The sequence below is a fragment of the Odontesthes bonariensis genome, chromosome 2, assembly GCF_027942865.1.
Source record: "Odontesthes bonariensis isolate fOdoBon6 chromosome 2, fOdoBon6.hap1, whole genome shotgun sequence".
Taxonomy (NCBI): Eukaryota; Metazoa; Chordata; class Actinopteri; order Atheriniformes; family Atherinopsidae; genus Odontesthes; species Odontesthes bonariensis.
In genome coordinates, this window is record NC_134507.1 from 4,709,497 (window position 1) to 4,731,112 (window position 21,616).

General features: G+C 39.6%; 1 protein-coding gene across 6 annotated transcripts in view; it reads right to left on the reverse strand.

Annotated features, from left to right (window-relative positions):
- Nucleotides 1-15,396, reverse strand: part of smap1 (small ArfGAP 1) — a 159,970-nt gene extending 144,574 nt beyond the window's left edge. For all 6 annotated transcript variants that reach the window (XM_075474616.1, XM_075474613.1, XM_075474615.1 and 3 more), the window contains exon 1: nt 15,125-15,396. In XM_075474616.1, coding sequence (XP_075330731.1) covers nt 15,125-15,242 — 118 coding nt within the window. In that variant the 5' untranslated portion in view covers nt 15,243-15,396. The remainder of the gene's footprint in view (nt 1-15,124) is intronic.
- Nucleotides 15,397-21,616: the final 6,220 nt, after the last annotated feature.

Genomic DNA, 21,616 nt, shown 5'->3' on the forward strand with positions numbered 1-21,616 from the left:
ATTCAACTTGGCAGTAAATGCAGTGTTTGTTTTTTTTTTTATTTTGAAATACATGCTTTTATGTTGAAACAAGTAAAACAGGAAGTAGCGCCGGTTAGCTCCGTGAGCTTCACACAGAGACCGAGGAGCACCTGTAGCGGTGATGTTACCTGCTAGTTTATCTTTATTTTATTCCTCCATGCTTCGTGGTGTTTGCTGCAACTGTGTGAATGTGATGCATTCAACAGACTTTTACAATAATAAAACCTGCGTTAATGCGCGATAAAATATTCATCGGCGTTAAATAATTAACAAGTTAACGCGATAATAACGAGTTCACTCGCCCAGCCCTAATCATGTTGCAACCAGGGAACATCTACATTCAGAAGCTGTGATGCAAATGTTCAAAGATGCTAAGTTCTCATGCATACGTACACCAGTCGCAGCATAATGCGATAATAATAATAGAAATGATTAGGGCTGTGTTCGAAACCTACTACATACTACATACTTGCAAACGGCATACTGATCGATCAGACAGTATGCAGAGCGTTTACCCACAATGCATTTCGCTCCTGCCCGAGCCGAAATCAGCCGGCCTGAAGCTGATTTCTCTTAAGCTCTAAACTCTGTAAACTTTAGCAACATTTGAAACATTTTCAGGTGAGAAAGTAGTCGTTTAGATCCCCAACGTGTTGAAAACCTGACAAAATACCGGCTGTTTACCATTTTGTTCCCACGAATTCGGCGCTACTAAAGCTAGCCGCAGCGAGCAACGTACTTCTGGTTATTTTCACAAAATAAAATACCCGTTGCCTTTTATCATAGGGAAAGCTATTACCATACAATTGGTGCTTTTGTTTTGAAAACAGGAAGTGAACCTACCCTAGTTGCAGCTAGCTTGAAACTGCCGTTTTGACAGGAAATGACGATCGGCGACGTCACGTTACGTTGCATCTTGGGTAGTTTGAGTATGAGTATTAACCTCATGATGCATACCCAACATTTCGGCAAATCTAGTATGCATCCGGGAACTTAAAAAAGTTAAAGTTAGTATGAGTAGTAGGAGAAGTATGCAGTTTCGAACACAGCCTATGATTATGCGAGCATAAAGGAAAGCAATTATTCCATCGACAAACCAGCCAAGACATCCCAGCAGAGGCCCGTCCTGTCAGGACAACGACTGGCGAGAGGCAGAGAGGGACAGACAGTGACTGAAGATGTCAGATGAGTTACGTTCCACTCTTCCACCAACACCGCCCCGCCCCCACCCTATCCCTTTTCACGTGCCGTTTAATCGAGCCGGAGGCCTGGACCTGGGGTTGAAATGCGCAGCGGCAACAAACACGTGAGAAAACACGAGAGGGGAGATCAATTTACTGCGACTCCTGCTGGCTTATTTGATCAATAAATATTTATGTGAGGGATTTCAAGTGTGGATGCATAGTTCAAAAGGTTGGAGGCTTAAGCCGAGACACTACAGGTGAATAGGGTAATATTTTAAAATAATAGATATCACCATGAAACTTCCTCAGTTGATTACTTAGACAAGTATGAAAAAAAAATGTATTACAAGTTTTAGAAATTTGTATGTTTAATTATGCAAATTATGCATTATCTCATTAAATATGCGCACATTTGCATATATTTCTGGAAGATAGATCTGAACATATGACAAAGCCAGGTGCAAAATTCTTTTCTCATTTTGTTTACACACAAAATGAAAAGAACATTACAGAGGGGTTTCAGGATATCTGCTTTCATTTCCTAGGAAATCAAAATATACTGCCCATAGCCTAAAAAACATCAATTTTCGCCATATTTTTTTTTTTTTATAATGTCACATAAATCAGGCCAGAAATGATTTATCAACAAATCCTTCTGTAATTATCTTCCGAATACTGCTAAGTGTATAACTGGAAAGTTTGGTGTTAGTAGGTGCTCCATAGGCTCAGATATTGATACTGGAAAAATACAAAAAACTGATTTTGAGAAAACGGCATTTAAAGATTTAAATAGGGGAATTCTTTTTGGTAAATTTGGGCGAAACGTACTGCCGCGATTAAACAAAATGTGATGAAATAAACATTTTAATTTATGTTTTGAAATAACGCATATCGAAGGAGTAGACTGGCCCAAAATCTAAAAATTGACCACAGCATGAATAATCCCTGTTTTTGCCCGCCGTGTCTCGCCTTAAGGAAGCAGAATATGTGGACTTGTACCAGTTCTCTCGTGCTCATAACGCCGCCTCCTCGATCTGCAAGGAAACCCATCCAGCTCGCAGCTCACAGCCACCTTTCGTTTTAAAGCCATCTTTTCGTCTCATCCTTGGTCTCCCCAACCTTGGCTTAATGTTCTCCCGTAAAAGACTTTAAAATCTCTCTATAATATTTACACATTCTTAAATTACGTCTGGCATATAAATCCAATTTAGAACTTCTTCATTTCCCCTCTAGGAACGAAAAAACAACTGCAAATTTTACTGCAGAAGGCTGAATGGTGCCGCGGGCAACACAATAAACCATCGCCGTGTTGATATTCGGCGGTATCCTCCTTTATTGAAGGTTAACAACCTCCATTTCCTAATTAATAAAAACCCCTCTCAGTAAATCGTGGAGAAGCTGCCAGAATCTTTAGGGCTGAACTGGGGGGAGAGAGTGAGATTCTGAGGGGAAAACAGAAGGGCTGTGCTGCTCCCTGCTGGCCCATTAGTGGGTCCCCCAGTAATGAGGAGGAGAGGATAGTGCTTCCAGAAGGAAAGATATCCTCCTCTCCAGGATTCCCAAGAGCATTCCCTCTTACTTACAAGAGGAAAATAAAGAAGAAGAAATACAATACAAAAACTCATCACTTTTTTTATTGGTTCTTGAACATAAGGAACATTAAGGACCAAAACATAAAGACAGATGGATACCGTGTTAAAAGCAACGTTGGATTTAATAATGACTGAAAGAGACCGACGTAGGGCAGAAGAAAATAAAGTGAAGACAGTCTTCCATCTGCTGGTGATAAAAGGGTACTGCACTGTCAACCTAACCAGATTCAGAGCGATCGGTTTGGTTCTCTGACATGTTTTCCACAGCAAAGAGAATCAATGTGAACGTGTCCTGCTGGAACTATCGTCTGAGTCTGAAAACATCCTTATAGCCTGTGCAAAAAGCTGCACTGTTGTTCAAAAAACAAGCCTGGATTCCCTCCAAAGGCCGTGGATTCTCTTCTGTTTTGTTTTTACAGGTGTAGCAGCTGGTTGTCTGGTTTTCCATTGTTTTCTCTGATTGTTTCTTTCTATTTCTGTTCCTTTGTTTTTTTTCTTTTCTCTCTCTCTTTTCCGGTTCGGCGCTATTACATGTTAAGTATTGTAACAAAAATAAATTAATACATAAATAAGCAGTTGATGGGCATCAAGTGGGACTTTACATTCATAAAGCTTTCCTTTGCATAGCAAATGTGTTTGGCATAAACGGTATTCAGATTACAATTCTGCTGCCATAATGCTGGACAGGACAAGGGGTTAAAAAACAAGCAAAAAAAAAAAAAAAAAACAAAGGCTTCTAAGCTGCTTTAATACCATAACCAGTGTAGTTTATTTTGAACATGCATTTACGAGCTACCGTGCGGCTTCGAGAGGAAGAGTGGCGCAGAGAGGGAAGGGAAAGCCCCCGAAGAACCGTAGAGTTGAACAGATTCGCTGACATCTGAGCTAAAAACGTAGCATCAGAGGGAACCTCTATAGGGCTGCAATGACCTGAAAGCACAGTTCGTCAAGACAAAGCGGGAACCTGATAACTCGCAGTGAAGTGTTGGGACTGACGTAAATAAGTCTAATTATCTCCATTATCGGTTAAAATGTTAGCGGAGAAAACAGAACAGCAGCAAATCCTGCTTGAGGACACTTCACAAATGATAGATAGATAGATAGATAGATAGATAGATAGATAGATAGATAGATAGATAGATAGATAGATAGATAGATAGATAGATAGATAGATAGATAGATAGATAGATAGATAGATAGATAGATAGATAGATAGAATGTCTGACACCCAAACAGTAATCACAATGTTTTTACCCAAGTTGCCCTCTGTTACTCAGAGATTTTAGATGCTTATAGCAAATATCAAGAGCTCAAGTTACATTTCTGACGCTTCTAACATTAGCACAAAAGTTACAAAGTGACACTCAGAATGAGCTTCGGTTCTCCTAAGTCTGTCCTAAACCCCCCGTGCCCTTTGCATGTTTAACAGTGCACTTGCAGGCTTCTGGAAGCAAGTGAGTAGATGTCCTCCACTAGTGTTGATGCGTGACAGCAGTGTGGTACCAAGGACGGGTCATTGGAGCGCTGAGTGGCCCGCAGGCCCCTCGCTGAGATCTGCGGTGCCAGCATAGGGGACATGATGTGCCAGCTCAGAGCAACTCCCCATCACAAGTCATAACACCGACGCACAGCCGGGCTGCGTCTGCATGAGTCTGTGGTGTGTGAATCACGTTGGTATAAAATAAGAGCAGTGGAAAATTACAGTCGGGACACTCAACAATAAATGATGGATGGACTTGTGCAACACAGGGAGCGGGAGAATGAAAACGCAATCGATAAGGACTCCATTTCGCCCCCTCCCGCATTCTCACACAGACAGGAAATGTAGGGCAGGGTGTGTAGGCAGAAGGCAGGAGTGAGGGTGGAATTACAGCTCAGAGGGTCAGGTGAGTCACCACAATGCAGCGGTCACATAGCTGGGCTGCAACAGCCAGACGCACCGAGTGCACACTTGTTTTTAGAAATCAAAAAAAAAGCTCATTCTCTGCCTCCCTTGTGTTATAAGCTGAATAGACAAAAAAAACTAATCATTCTTTTCATTCTCGGATGGTGAAGAGACAAAACCTTAATGATTCAATTCTACTTCAAGCACTTCAATTCCACCTCTATGCCCAAACATCTGGCACAAAGTAACTCGGATGACAGGGTGTTATCTACCTGAAACAGTGCACTCAACTACACCGCATCACACAAAACCAATGGAGGGTTCTGAATCACTTTTCCGGTTTAGCTCCTTCCTCTCAGAACAACAACGCCGCCATTTTTGAAAGAGTCTACTGTGTGCCGGTCAACATTTGGTCAAAATTATTTGCATTTGGAGGTTTGACTGGCTCTGATTGCAGCTAATAAATGTACAGCCATTCGCTGGAAAAGTGGGGAGCCCCCTGGTGTTTCCTTGTGGCTTAAAGAGCTCTCATCATACTTACCCTCAGAAAAGATTATGTTTAATCTCAGGGAAAAAACTCTGCTTTTTGATAAATGCTGGTGGAGCTTTGTGACCTTTTTGCAAAATAGCACTTCTCTTAATTGTGATGGCCAACCTAGCCACTTAAAGTATTTCATTATGTACAGGCTACTGCATAACTTATCCTGCAAGTATATCTATGTTGTGTACATTTTCCTTTTTTTCTTTTATTATCTTTTTTTTTTCCTTTTTAAACCTTACATTTTATTTGTTTTTCATTTAGCTTATATATTTTTCTTGTTGTGACTATTGTGGATGTGAATGCTGTTATGTTGCAGTATTGTTTATTCCGATTGTATGTGGGGGGGGGTAAATTTCAAATATCAATAAACATATTGTTAAAAAAAATAATTATTATTTGCATTTCAATTTCAACAAGCTCCAACTCCAACAGTCTTTCTCTCTCGGTCACCATCCTTCACTGTGAGGAACGGAGCCGGAAGGTAAACAATCCATCTACGACTTTCACGATAGACGTCGCGAGATTGGGTCGTTTAACGTAGCGCCGCCTACTGATCGGGAGGTGAACTGCCTTGGGTATCCGACAACCCGACGGAGAACTTCGAAAGGTTTCGTGACCACGGAGTCGGATTGACAGATAGCGACGGAGAAGCACACCGAGGCCGTTAGGGTCACTAAAACTCCCCTACATCTCTGTCTTCCACAATCTCATTTCAGATCAGCGTTACTCGATAACCCTCGCAGCACATTATTATGAAATGATTATTATGGTATGAAATGCGCTATATAAATAAACATGCCTCGCCTTAAAAATGTTATTGAGTTCTTACAAGCTGCAAGGAATGTGACACTGATGTTATCAAAAACAGCTGCTGAAACAACTTCTGTGTTCATGTTATAAGAAGCTGCTTCCTCTGAGCATCGTTTTCTTTTTTTATCTTTGCTAAATTGCCTAAATTGACACCTGAAAGTATTTTATCTGCACTCTTCACTTTTGAATTAATTCATTAATGATTATTTTTAATGTTTTTTTTGTTTTGTTTTTTAATTTTTTTATTTAATTTAAAAAAAAAAAAAATGTCATGATTTTATTGCCTTTTTGTGATTTTATGTAGCTGTAAAGCACTTTGAATTACCTTGTGTACGAATTGTGCTCTATAAATAAATTTGCCTTGCCATTACAGTATGAGAGGGAATAGCACACGCAACAAACCGAGTTCAGACTAACACCCACAAAACCGATAGAGAAACACTTGAACGACAGATTCCTTCTCAAATGCTTGCATTGCCAATGTCTGTAGTTCAACTGTTGGTAGTGAGCATAATCTCATCGCAGGTCACGTGTTGAACTGCCACAGGTTATTAAAACCCCTTTTGTCCCGTACTGGCTCAATAGGCAAGTCAAGGCAAGGCAAGGCAAGTTTATCTGTATAGCACAATTCGATTTAAAGTGCTTTACAGATGCATTAAAACAGTAGAAATAAAAAGCATGATTTAAATTTTAAACAAAAAAGAAAGAAATAAGAACAATAGATAGAATCAGATAAAATCAGTAGTTAAAATGTGATTAAGTTTTGAAACTCAAGCTTCAGATTTGGAGCAATAAACTCAAAGGTTCACTGTCACTCCATTCCACCGTTGAGTTCTCATCTGCAAAGTTTTACAAATGTGACAAGTTTGTTTTTGTAGTGGCAGATTGCAACATTGAATGGCACATTTTTCTGAGTCGGTAGTGACTTGCGATACCCAAATATATATCAACAGGAAAGAAAGGTTTTTTTTCATAACTTACCCTCTTTAACAATGGTTGCTAGCTGGCTTAAATGAAAAAGAAACATTGTGAAAATTGACGTTAGACAATACGCCAGCCAAGAATCCAGCAACAGAAAGGCCCAGATTCAAGTTGTCTGAGTCAATAAACACTAACTGTTTAACAAAAACACAGTTTTTGCCTACAGTGCACAAGTAAACCAATTAGAAAAGCACCGATGAAGAAAATACTCGAAAATTGTTCCCCGCAGTGGTGTATCTAATGAACTCAACCCTTATTTAACTCCTCTTTAACAATGACACAATGAACCCTGTAGTAGTCTTTGCTGCCAAGTCAGAGATATTGGAGCTTATAAAAAAAAAAAAACATTTCCCAGCTATAAGACATAATTCAATTTCTACTGTCACGCACTAGTTTAATCTGAACTGTGAATGATGCGTTCTACACTTCCAGACTTTGCCGTTCTTGCTGCTGTATTAGTCCCGTTTATGTAAATGAGGCCAGAATAAATCTAAAAATAAACACAAGATGCATAAACCTCAACGACATTTGAATATTAGAATTAGAAACCATTCAGATGCTCGACAGACGCGCTAATTTTCTGCGATTTCAAGAACAAATTCTGGCTCTACAAGGATGTTTCATCCTCCATCCGGTGTCTGGATAAAAATAGCTGCGAAATAATCAGCATGACTCACTGGACAAGGCTGGATGCTAATGCTCCACAACTAACATAAGAAACACGCCTCGAGATGTAGGCTGCAGTCACCGACTGATGAGAAAAAGAAAAAAAAACAAAGCAGCACATCAAATCTGAATGTAGCTTGCTTGGAATATACTTTCTTTTTTAATATAAATCAGCTGCTGTGATCATTTATAGCCCGAGTGAAAATCAGCGGCGACAGGACACGCGAGTTGGAAATTTACTGCTCAACTTGGATTCTTTTCAGTGTTCATTCTTTGCTTCTGAAAGGCTTTCCCGGCCGTGCTGACAAACGTGTCGGCTGCTTACGTTTTGTGTTGCTTGAAAGTTTATTATCAGCTTCAAATTTGAATTTCTAGTCAAACCGATGATAGTTTAAACTGAAAATGCAGCTGCCGTTTCACCGTCTCCGTTCTCAGGGCAAACTGCTCACACACTTTTACCCTGCAAAGCAAACAAACTCACATTAAAACAACACAGAACAGTGAGCACAGCCCTACTTTTACCCATTCACATACTGACATACTCACATCATTGTCAAGGACAAATGCCTGATACAATTTGCACAGACTTACGTGCACACACCCACTCGCACACACACACACGCTCATTGAATAACACACGCAATTCCTACACCTCCTTCACTGGTCCCAATGCTTGTTTGTGAATGTTTTGCTTCTCTGTGCTGAGGTTTTTCTCCTCCTCTCCCCCAATGTGTTATTTCCTCTCTCATTCTACCCTTATCTTATTAACGCTTCACTAAGAGGAAAACTATATTCAAATGGTTTATTAAGACCCATTATCACTGTATAAACCTTAATATTTCCTCTCAGATGAAAGTTTTTACCCAAGTCCCCTTTAATTTATGGACCATTGAACGGATTTTTAAATGCTCCCTCTTAGAGGAAAGCTTATCCATGTTTCTGATCTTATGAATACTTCACTAGGAGGAAAACTTAGTCATATTCATATATTAAAGATCTGCTATCATTCATTATATCAACCGTTCTGTTATTAGCTATATTTTTAAATGCTTCCTCTTAGAGGAAAGTTTTTCCATGTTTGTTAGCTTTTGTTAGTTTACTCAAATTACCTGTTATAGTTATACCAATGTTACTATTAGCTAAATTTACTTTGCTCTGTTATAGTTATACCAATCCTACTATTAGCTAAATTTACTTTTGCTCTGTTATAGTTATACCAATCTTACTATTAGCTAAATTTACTTTTACTCTGTTATAGTTATACCAATCCTACTATTAGCTAAATTTACTTTTGCTCTGTTATAGTTATACCAATCCTACTGTTAGCTAACTTTACTTTTACTCTGTTATAGTTATACCAATCCTACTATTAGCTAAATTTACTTTTACTCTGTTATTGTTATACCAAACTTACTATTAGCTAAATTTACTTTTACTCTGTTATAGTTATACCAATCTTACTGTTAGCTAAATTTACTTTTACTCTGTTATAGTTATACCAATCCTACTATTAGCTAAATTTACTTTTGCTCTGTTATAGTTATACCAATCCTACTATTAGCTAAATTTACTTTTACTCTGTTATAGTTATACCAATCCTACTATTAGCTAAATTTACTTTTACTCTGTTATAGTTATACCAAACTTACTATTAGCTAAATTTACTTTTACTCTGTTATAGTTATACCAATCTTACTGTTAGCTAAATTTACTTTTACTCTGTTATAGTTATACCAATCCTACTATTAGCTAAATTTACTTTTACTCTGTTATAGTTATACCAATCCTACTATTAGCTAAATTTACTTTTACTCTGTTATAGTTATACCAATCCTACTATTAGCTAAATTTACTTTTACTCTGTTATAGTTATACCAATCCTACTATTAGCTAAATTTACTTTTACTCTGTTATAGTTATACCAATCTTACTGTTAGCTAAAATGACCTGATTGATGTTTTTATTTACCTGTATTTATTTTTTCTGTATTTCTGTATGTCTTTATGTAAAGCACATTGAGTTGCCTGTGGTATGAAATGCGCTATATAAATAAAGATTGATTGATTGATTGATTCAATGAGACGTTGCTTTCTGCTACAAAACCCTCCAGGAGACAGTATGTGCAGTGAAATGACCAACCAGTGCTCTGCACTGTAACACGTGACAGCGGGACATCCGGAGCAAAGAATGCACGGCACACATTTACTTCTCATGTGCTGACAGTGACTGCAAACTTGCATCTGATGTTCACGGTAGGTACGAGCAAAATTAAAACCAGCCACACACCGAGTGCTAATATTGAGATATTGTCCAAAGGCATCATAAGAATGCGTTAACAAAGACAAAACTGCTGCAACAACGGTCAGCACCGTGGTTCTGATGGAGCTGTTACACCGTGACTGTTCTCCCCCCCGAACCCTCAACTCAGCCTCCCAAGCTGCTCTTAAACTGCCAGCTGTGAAACGCTTTCTCGGCTAAGAGTAAGTGCTTGATTTTTACTCATCGAGTACCACGACAAACCGTGATTTTGAGTAAATACAACCAGGTCTGCAATCAGTGTGCTGGCGATGCTGAAACGTTTGCTGGGGCGGCAAACCGGCGATCTCCAGAGCTAAGTCAGCCGAATGACAGAGGAATGAAAGCCGTCTCAGCTCTCCCTCAGAGGCAGAAGTAATGGCTGTGCACGATGTGGGGAGAGCCGTTAAGCCACTGAATGCCACCACGATTGGTAATGTCTGAAAAGAAGGCCAAAACTATATTCATCCCTGTGCCAACACGCTCAGCAGCCGGAGGAGATAAGCAGGTTCCTTCCTTAATCCAAAGCGCTGTATGCGACCTAACTGAAGGGTAGTTTAAGTAAACTTATTTCATCCTTTCGTATGCGAGTCATCGTCTGTGTTCGAAACCGCCTACTACTACATACTACATACTTGCAAACTGCATACTCATTGATCAGACAGTATGCAGAGCGTTTACCCATAATGCATTTCACTCCTGCTATAAACTCTGTAAACTTTTGCAACATTTGAAACATTTTCAGGTGAGAAAGTAGTCGTTTAGATCCCCAACGTGTTGAAAATCTGACAAAATACCGGCTATTTACAATTTTCTTCCCACAAATTTGGCGCTACTAAAGCTAGCCGCAGTGAGCTAACACACTTCCGGTTATTTACCCGTTGCCTTTTATCATAGGGAAAGCCATTACGATACAATTGGTACTTTTGTTTTGAAAACAGGAAGTGAACCTACCCTCGTTGTAGCTAGCTTGAAACTGCCGTTTTGACAGGAAATGACGATCGGCGACGTCACGTTACGTTGCATCTTGGGTAGTTTGAGTATGAGTAGTAACCTCATGATGCATACCCAACATTTAGGAGAATCTAGTATGCATCCGTGAACTTAAAAAAAGTTAAAGTTAGTATGAGTAGTAGGAGAAGTATGCGGTTTCGAACACAGCCATCAAGTGTACGTGGACCTTGGCCCCACTTCAGTTTCTTCTTCTTGTTTCGGGGGCTTGAGGGTAGTTTCTTTGTAGAAACTCTGCCGGGAAAGCCTGCTATCGAGAGCCATCTCTGCCCAGTTGGTGCAGATGTGGTGGCAGGAGGGTGTCAGTAAGTGGAGCTGTCACTTTTGGAGCAGTTAAGCATCTTTCACACAGAATAGATGCACAGAGAAACGTGTCCCCTGCAGGGAAGTTACCTCCCAGGCTCACACCGAGATGATGGAGAGCAGCTGCCTTCTGAAGTGCACCTACAGATATTTAGAGTTTTCTGGCAATTGCTTTGTAGGTTTGTCCTTCTCTTCTCAAAACTATTATTTCCTTCTGTCTTGAGAAAGTTTCTTCATTTCGTTGAAAGAAGAAATGAAGACTTAAAATACTAATTATTAGACTTCAAAAGACTAATGCAGCTGCTTGAGGAGTTACGGAGTTTTTATCCACGACATCAGTTGTGAAACTCGGGTGTACTTGAATTTTTACAAGGCACTGTAAATGATAGCAATTTATCATTTGGTAGTTGTAATAATGAACAATGGGGGGGGGGGTGTCATAACCCCCACAACCTCCAGAAAAAAAGAAAAAGAAAATCAGGGACCATTTACTGAAGCTTTTTCCGAAGCTTTCAGATGAGCAAACAAAGAAAAATTCTGATTTCTGTGAGAAGAAGAAACAGAAATCTGTGCCGCGAACTGAAGGGGAAAACTTTGGCTGAACATAATGGATCAGGCTGGTGCCAGTCTTGTAAAAGTTCCTTGTATCCGGTTCGGATTTATTCCAGCTGTGGACTTACAACCACAGATTTACAGTTTTGATAAAGATTTGCCATCCCAGAAGGGATGTTTTAATCATCCTAAAATAATAAAAATTAAAAATAAATAATAAAAAAAAAAATAAAAAAAAAATCAACACTAGATTGTTGCTAGATTTATTGCTCAACTATCCATACAGTAAATGCAGCTGCTTAGTGTGTGTCTTGTTATCTTAGTCTTGAAATTCGGAAAAGACGCCAACCACTTTGCCAACTTGCTGTTTCAGCAAAAACGCCCACGCAGCTAAATGATGTGCCGAACTTTGGTCACAAACGGTCCCAGCCTGCCAATTGCTTTCATGCACATAACTGCTGCCTGGGCATCAGTTAACGTTCTCACTCAGTACATATAATTTTCAGACCCATCCGCTTGGGAACACGTGGTCGAACAAAACATCCGTACAACTTCTTCCACTGATAAAGGCCACCTAGTTTAAAGTTACACAAACAGAGAGGAAAATCTAAAGAAATAGTAATATTTAATAAAAAAAAACTGAGCAGAGTCCATTTCCTCAAACAAACTCTGCAAGACAGTTGGACAATCAGCAGAAAAAAGGTTGACAGGTTTTATTCTGTACAAATAGAACGCATTCAGCAGGAAGACAACTCGGGTTTAAGTGGATTTGCCTTCAGCACACCTGATGGTAAAGTACGACATCAGATAAGAATCATGAAATACAGTTTAGAACATGGATGAGGATAAAAACCAAGGAACACGTTTACCAAACCAAAGCTGACTCACATATAAACGCACCTTGTGTGCGTTTATATGGACACGTTTAATCTGATTAAATGCACGTTTAAACCGATTACACGTGTAAAGAGATTAAATATGCGTCATGTAAACAGTCAAATAACCTCGTTAAATATAAACGTGTTAAATATTTAAGCCGATTACAATAGGTGGTTTGGACCGTTCATATAATCCGATTGAAGGAGGAAATTCGCACCTGGATAAACCGTTTATTAGAACACGTTTCATGTTACTGCGCAAGTGTAAGGGCGCGCGAGATAACGTTAATAAAGACTGTGTGGTTCTAGTTAAACGGCAGATAACGGAAGATATCGAAGTTAAAGTGACGGCGACGGAGAAGAAGAACAAAAATTGGTCGGGGAGGAAACGGTGTTTTATTTAAAACGTTGCAAGAGCAAAATATCATGTCAAAACTGGACGGGAGGAAGATGAGGAACTCGGAAATCTTTAATGATGTCCACACAGCCTTGAAAGAGGCAGGGTTTGACCGGTCCGTTGACCAAATTAAGTCAAGATGGAAAGCCCTGAAGGCCGCCTACTCCAATGCCAAAAGGCAAAATGGTAAAAGCGGATCAAGCCCGGCCAATTTCGCGTACCAGACGGAAATGGACGACATACTGGGAGGCAGACCACTTTCGGACGTCAGCCATGGTGTCGATGTCGGATTTGAGGAGGAGATAAATGTTACTAGTAAGTAGCCAAAGATCTTTTTTCTATGGGTTGCTTGCAGTTGCTATGGCAACCCCAAGTAATTACTCAGCAACCCTAAAGCAACCCCTGACTTTTTGTCAAAACGACCTATTTAAAACAATAATCCACGCTTTGCTTGACATTTTAGTAAAACGGCATTGAACACGTCCAAATAAACCTCTGGCCGATCGGCATAAGAGACGGCATTTTCACAGCAACGAATGAGATGGACAGGTATGCCTGTCAGTGGTGCGTGTGTACTGCAACATATTTGTTAAAAAAATCGTCCGATCGATCCTATTTCATTTGTTTCTCTTTATATTCTTTTATGTATTTTAATGCTTCTTCCACTCCCTGCTGCAATGCTTTTATTTTACGTAAAGCACTTTGAATTGTTTGTACATGAAATGTGCTATATAAATAAATTTGATTATAATGGTCAGATGGAAGGCAGGGTGATGACACAAAAGAAATTTAATCTCAGCCATAGGTAACAAGCAGTTCAAACTCCACTCAACAGACTTGAATTTTTACACCTCCACACACATATAATGATACTCTGTATCATTCATGCAACACTCAAGATCATGAGTCAGTTTTGCTTGCTCATATTACATCCAAAGATCTGTTTTCTTAGGCTGATGCTGCTGACTCAGTGAAGGGATGAAATCTGCCTGAAACGCATTGTTCTTGTTATATTGGATGTAAAGCCGAATAGAGGAGTCGCTCTTAAGGTTTCTGCTCAAATTCAACGTTGCATACACAGGACACGCACGTTTTCCGCTCATTAATAAACCAGTCAAGGACATGACATCGATACTATCGGGCGAAAACTGCCTCAAGTTACCCACATTTACACGCTGAGTGACCGGAAGTAAGGGACGTTCCGTTTCAAAATAAGATACCAGGAGTGAAACCTTTCGATATCAATGAAAACTCTATAAAACTACATTTTAATGTGCATGTAATTTAATAAGTGCACCTGTAGCTGTATAAACTAGGCAAAAATAAACAAAATAAACACTCAACCATTTAACTTTTAAATTAATTAATTATTATTTAATGGGGTTTTTAAATTTTTAAAATTCTTTATTATTATTTATTATTACTATTTTTATTATTTTTTTATTTCTTTTTAATGATTTTATTGCCTTCTTGTTTAGCTGTGAAGCCCTTTGAATGGCCTTGAGTATGAATTGTGCTCTATAAATAAAATTGCCTTGCTCTATAAATTGCATTGCATTGCATTTGATATTCTGATAAATGTAACCCATTTGGCTCAATTCCTCTCAGCAATGCCTTTTTCTCCTAAGAGCACGATGAGGGGTTTTACTTTGAAAAACAATCAGCGGAAGTTCAATCTTTTTAAAGCTACTTGGACAAACGTCGCTCAATACTATCTATTTGACTTAATTCTACCTTGAGGGGAAAAAAATTGCACAACCTGTTTGAATGGTCAAATTAAAACATGCACAATGACAAAATAAAAACAACAACAACAAAAAACAGAATTACATGCTTGTTGCTATGCAACTCGTCAGATGGATGCGAGCGTTGCCACAGTGACTCCTGTCAGAATAACGTTGCAGCAGGTTGCTAGCTTTAGCAGCCGTTAGCTGCTAACTTCCCTCAGCGTTTCATCTTCACATTAGTGACTTAGGAGGTTTAAAGAAGCCAGCCGCGAGAGTCTTACCTTTTGCCTCACAGTCGGCACAATACTTGTTGGCGTCCTCTCTCAGCAGTTTCGACAGAATGGCCTGATGCTGCTCATTCAGTTTTTGGGCTTTTTCTCTCTCTGACCGCGTCGTCATCTCGCTTTTTTCTCAGTTTGGAAAGTTATTCCTGCTTATCGAGAGCCGTCAGAAAGCACGGAGTCCTCAGCTTGTGTTTAACAAGGATGGGACATCACATCCCCGCGTAGCTGCACTGAACTGCCTCTGTGCAATTAGCTTAGCAACCTAGCAGCAGGTAATGTGAATGTGAAGCATCATCATCCCCTGCTGCATTCTGGGAATTCTTACAGCGGCACCTGTTTCAGAACCGGAGCAGTTTGTATAAGAAATAAATTTAGCTCCTTTCCTGATGGGTGTCATTATTACGGAAGAGTTTAAAAAAAAAAAAAAAAAAAAAAAAACTCTTCATACTGTAGATTTGTACATAGCGAATGTTTATTCACTATTTTTATTTTATTTTATATTATTCTATTCTATTTGCTTGTTTTTACTTTAATTGTTTTCATATATTTTACTGTACGCTGCTGCAACAAAACAATTTCCCAAATTGGGATGAATAAAGTATTTATCTATCTATCTATTTACGGAAGAGTATTAGGGCCAGGCATAAGAAAAAATATTTATATTTTGTTGCAGTCATTTGCTTAAAGGTTTATGGAAACATTGATTGAATTTGTACCTTTACTTGTTTGTTTAGGTTTAGTGTTTTGAGTTAGTTGTTTGGTTACAGTGTACCCCCTCTCTTGTTTTGGGAACCTTTTTTGTTGTAATAAATTATTTTTACACTTAAACTTCTTCCCTCTGGACACATTTTATGTTGCCCCCCTGATCCCCTAGACCTGGGGTCGTAACATAAGTGGGGGAGCTGCACAAAATGACTTCCTAAAGCTGTCCCCGTGGTGAAATGACTTCAGGAGCCTTTTATTAGGTGCAGGTGGACCTCATTCCTCACAGATTGGGCTCGTCATCTCCCGCTGGTCCAATAGCGTAGCTTTGCAGTTCCCAGGCAGCCAATCACCGTAGAGTGCTCCCACACTCAAATCTGCATACACAGATAGTCATGCACATCCTCTAGAGGCCAGGGGCCATAACACTGACATACAGTATCTCTGGCAAAACGGGGCTTGTACAACACTAACAACCTCTAAAGTATTTTTTTTTGGTGTGACCACCTATATTCTTCAGCACAGCCTGAACCTTCTTCAACCAGCTTTCTTTAAGTAGTCTTCAGGAATAGTTCTCCAGGCTTCTTCAAGGACACCCCAAAGCTCTTCTTTGGATGTGGGCTGCCTTTTGTTCCATTCTCTGCCAACATGATCCCACTAATAATAACACCTGATAATAATGGACTAAAAAAGAATAAGTAAAGAGTCGTCTTCTCTTCTGGGTAGCATGGAAAATTATTTTTTTTTTAATGTTGACCGACAGCAGGAGTAACCGCATAGACAGAGCTGTACAATGTTAGACATTGACATGGAACAGGCAAAGGAGCAGCTTTTACTTCATACTTAAAAAAAAAACACAAAAATTTAAACTGGTAATAAGCAAGAAAGCAATTAGCTCAAAAAGTGGATTGAAGTGGTTAAAAAACACTTACATTTATGGAAAATGTTAGAAGGAGAAAGTACATATAATACAAAAGAAGTTGAACAGATTACAATAAATTAATATCAAATATAGATTTATGTATATAAAGTACATGCACCACATTGTCTGTAAAAGCATGTGATTGTACCAGATAAAGTATACTTAACAAACCTAGTCCTAAAACTCGGAAAACAGAACACTTAGGAAACACTCGGAAGAGTCCTCTCTGATATCTTTAAGGATTAATAAGAGGTTTCAAACACACTCCTTCACTCCCTCGTTAAAGCAGACAGTTCCACCATCTTCTTCGCTAAAGGCCACAGCTGAAGCGTGATAATAGAGCAGCAGTGGCGTAAATGAGTTCAAAAGAGAAAACAGAAGATCCCTCACATCTTAGCGGTCAACAGAGAACACAAAATAATATCACAGGACCAGTCAATGAAGCAGTCTCATCACAAGCTCTTCCTTCTTCGTGTTACAGAAAAGAACAAATAAATAGAAAACATGGCCTCTGACAGCATAAATGTCTTCATATTACTGCCACTAGAGGGCAGCCTACGCTTATCTGTCAGTTAAAGGAGACCGTCTACTAAACTATCTAAGATTTTGGCACAACTTCTCTAATGTTAAACCACACAGTACAGTGTCAATGGCAACAGTTTGTATCCCTTAGATCAGGGAAAGCACCGGGCAGAAATCTGGGGCACATCCTACTCTTTAAAGAATGAGTGGTGATAATGGCAGTGGCCACTGTTCTCTTTAAAAGGATCTCAGACAACCGTTGATCACAATGGCTGAACGAAAACATGCAGCAAGAGTGAGTCAATGAGCTCTCTTCTTCATTCACATTTAGCCAGCAGGGAAAAAGAATGAGATTCCGATTGTGCTGTAGCAGCTTTGCATGCACTGAATCGTCACATCTGGTCTTAAAAAGGCCGACGTACAAGTAGAAACAAACATCTTATAACTTCCAGTGTAGGCTAATACCATGGCGCAAGCCTCTGAGAGATCAAAAGGGGGGAAAAAAAAGAAATCACCCCAAAATCAAAAGGATGGATTCACTAAACAATGATGCACAGTATTAAGCGCACATTACGTGAAGTCATCAAGGATTTTGGTCCGGTATTTGGGTGTAAATGTAAGATGACACTTTGATTTTTGAGTGAAGTTCTAATCAATGAGATTTCCTGAAACCATTCATTATGAACTACCGACTTTACTGACATCCTGTAAGTCAAATGTCTTTTAATGAATAAAACTGGGCTGGAGTGTTTTCATGATGTCCAAAAATAAAAAAAAGTGTGTTCGCAGTACTTTTGTTTGACTATTACATCCTGTAAATGCGTCCTCAGCAGCATCCGGTAACCATGTTGGGTGTCAACAAGTAGCTCCTATTCTCACTTTCATTCTAATTAGTGTTTTTTTTTTTTCTTTGTTTTTTCTTTTTTCTTATTATTTATTTATTATTATTTTATTTTTATTTTATTGTTCTAGAATGCGCTGCTGAGGGTGGCAGCACGTTGGAGTAGCTCTGTACCTCACATTGAGATTTATTCTTTTTTCTAAATTTCATTCCTGTTTTTTCTTGGAAGAAATTGCATTTTTTGGACAACTGTTCCTTCCTGCCTTGGATGCTGTGCAGCTGGATTGATTTTTCCCAATACTTTTGTATATTTTGCTCTTTTGTTATGATGCATAACCATAGCAACAAGGTGATTTACAACAGGGAGCAGCTGATTAACATTGGAAAAGCAGAAATAATTCGACAACTGAAGCCAGAAATCCCACTGGAATTGAAAAGGAGGCGTCGTGGATGCAGAGCAGGAGCAAAGAGGAGAGAGAGAAAGAAGAAGTTCAAACCATCTCTGCCATCCGTCATCATGGGCAATGTAAGATCGTTAGCTAACAAGTTGGATGAACTTCTAGCCTTGACAAGGACTCAGCAAGAATATCGGGAATGTAGCATTATGTGTTTTACTGAGACATGGCTGCAGGATCATATCCCCGACTCCAGCGTCTCTCTGCCGGGCTTCCTGACTGTACGAGCAGATCGAGATTTAAAGAGTAGCAGGAAAAGGAAAGGGGGTGGATTGGCAGTGCTTGTCAACAACAGATGGTGTCACCCAGGACATGTTACTGTGAAGAGTCGTCTCTGCAGTCCTGACATTGAACTATTGGCAGATGCTGCTGTCCCCTTTGCCTCCCCCTCCCACTTTTCTGTTTCCAGAAGTCAGGTGAAGAGGCAGTTGGAGAGACTGAACCGGAACAAGGCTGCAGGTCCAGATGGTGTCAGCCCCCGAGTCCTGAAGGCCTGTGCAGAGCAGCTCTGTGGGATTCTGCAACACCTTTTCAACCTTAGCTTGACCCAAGAGAAGGTACCACTGTTGTGGAAGATATCCTGTCTGGTTCCGGTACCAAAGAAAACTCACCCCTCAGACATCAATGATTACAGACCTGTTGCACTGACATCCCACATCATGAAGGTCCTGGAGAGACTCCTGTTGACTCACCTGTGTAAGCAAACCAGCACATATCAGGACCCCCTGCAGTTTGCTTATCGCCATGGAGTTGGAGTTGAAGACGCTATCATACACCTGCTTCAACAAACCCACTGTCATCTGGACAAAGCAGGCAGCACTGTGAGGATCATGTTCTTTGATTTCTCCAGTGCATTTAACACAATCCAGCCTGATCTGCTTAGTCTGAAACTCCAGAAGACTCAGGTGGAGGCCTCAAAAATCACCTGGATTAATGACTACCTGACAAACAGACCACAGTTTGTCAGACTGAAGAATTGTGTGTCTAACCAGGTGATCAGCAGCACAGGAGCACCACAGGGGACTGTACTCTCACCATTCCTTTTCACTCTGTACACTTCAGACTTCCAGTACAAGTCAGACTCCTGTCATCTACAGAAATATTCAGATGGCTCTGCAGTTGTCGGGTGTATCAGAGATGGACAAGAAGCTGAGTACAGAGAGCTGGTGGACCGCTTTGTGGCATGGTGTGGGAACAATCATCTCATCTTGAATGTTAACAAAACAAAGGAGATGATTGTAGATTTCAGGAGAAACAGGGTCAGATCAAACCCTGTTTCCATCATGGGAGAAGAAGTGGAGGTGGTTGAGGAATATAAATACCTTGGTGTTCATGTGGACAACAGACTGGACTGGAGACACAACAGTGAAGCCATCTACAAGAAAGGACAGAGCAGACTGTACTTCTTGAGGAAGCTAAGGTCCTTCAAGGTTTGCAACAAGATGTTGCAGATCTTCTACAAGTCTGTTGTCGAGAGCGTCATTTCCTCTTGCGTCATCTGTTGGGGCAGCAGCATCAGAACCAGGGACCTAAAAAGACTCAACAACCTGATAAGGAAGGCTGGTTCTGTTCTGGGGACGACTGTGGAACCTCTGGAGACAATAATGCAAAGAAGGATTTTGCATAAAATCAAGAGAATTACGGACAACCCTGAACATCCTCTCCATGAGACTGTTATCAGAAAACAGAGTCTCTTCAGTCAAAGGCTTCTTCAGTTTGGATGCAAAACGGACCGCTACAGGAAATCTCTCCTGCCCACAGCCATCAGCATCTATAATAACTCTTTGATTTAATTGAGCTACATCAACATTTAATTTCCCTCTGGGATAAATAAAGTATTTTTGAATTTGAATTGAATTGAATTGAATTTTGGAGAGTATCTTTTTTTTTTAAATATACCTCTGTATAGTATCATATACGTTTAGCTTGTTCCAAATGCAATTCACTTGCCATTTCAAGTTAGCAAACCATGATGACTTTATAGCTAGCTCTGTATGCTAACACTGCTTTGAATTAGCTGACAAACAAATAGCAAACTACTCAAGTGCCGACCTCAAAGATCTGATCCAGCAATGCGGTTTTAGAGAGCTCGCTGAGATGGGAGGCATAGAGCTGAGCGGTTTCTTCAAAAGCAACTAAAGGCTGCTGTTGTATAAAATTAAAAAAAAATTCTAATATCAGAATCATCGGCTTCAGATATTTAGAAGAACATGCTTATGCAAATAACCCAACCTTCTCTTTACTTAGAGATTCACAGTCAAGGGGGATTTCCAACATTGTAGAACATTGGCAATGCATGCATCCAAATGGTCCAGCGTTCAGAATTATTCACAACACCGAGCCAATGTGTCACTGCCATGCTGCATGAGGTGTTGCCCAAAAAAAAAAAAACAAGGCCAAACACTTAACCTTTTAGGAGTTAACGTTTGACACCGTCTGCAAACACATCTTAGGAATTTTGAAAAAAAAAAAGCCTTTTAAAGTTGGAATCAAACAGCTCCCGCTTCAGCTTAGTTTGACTCCAAAAAAAAAAGAAACTGTTGTTTCCATCCAAGTATACAAACGCCAATAATCTGAAATATTTAAATGTAGCACACATTTCCTACAGCTGAGATCAGGGGATGGAATGTGTACTTTTACTGAGAGAGAAATGTCAAACTTTTTGTCAGATACTCTTGAGTTAAGGATGGTCACAGACTTTGCTGCATGGAGATAAAAAACATAAAAAGTCCTCAATGATTTCAGAAAAACCAAAAACTGCTGGCAGTAATGTCTCATGCGCTACATGAAACAAACAGAACTCCAACATTGATGGGAATGATTTTGGCCTATTTCAGTTAATATGTTTCCATAATTGTTAACAGCAAAAGGTTTAAAATTTTAACGTATTAGCACTTGGACTCAGGTTATCGACTGATGAAAGATGTTTAAAAGGAGTCATTCTTAAATTTGTTTTATCCTAATCTGCACTGGGATGCAGATTGTCTATGCTCTACACAGGCTGTACCTATGGCATATTTTTGCCCTCATAAATGAAATTCTCAGTG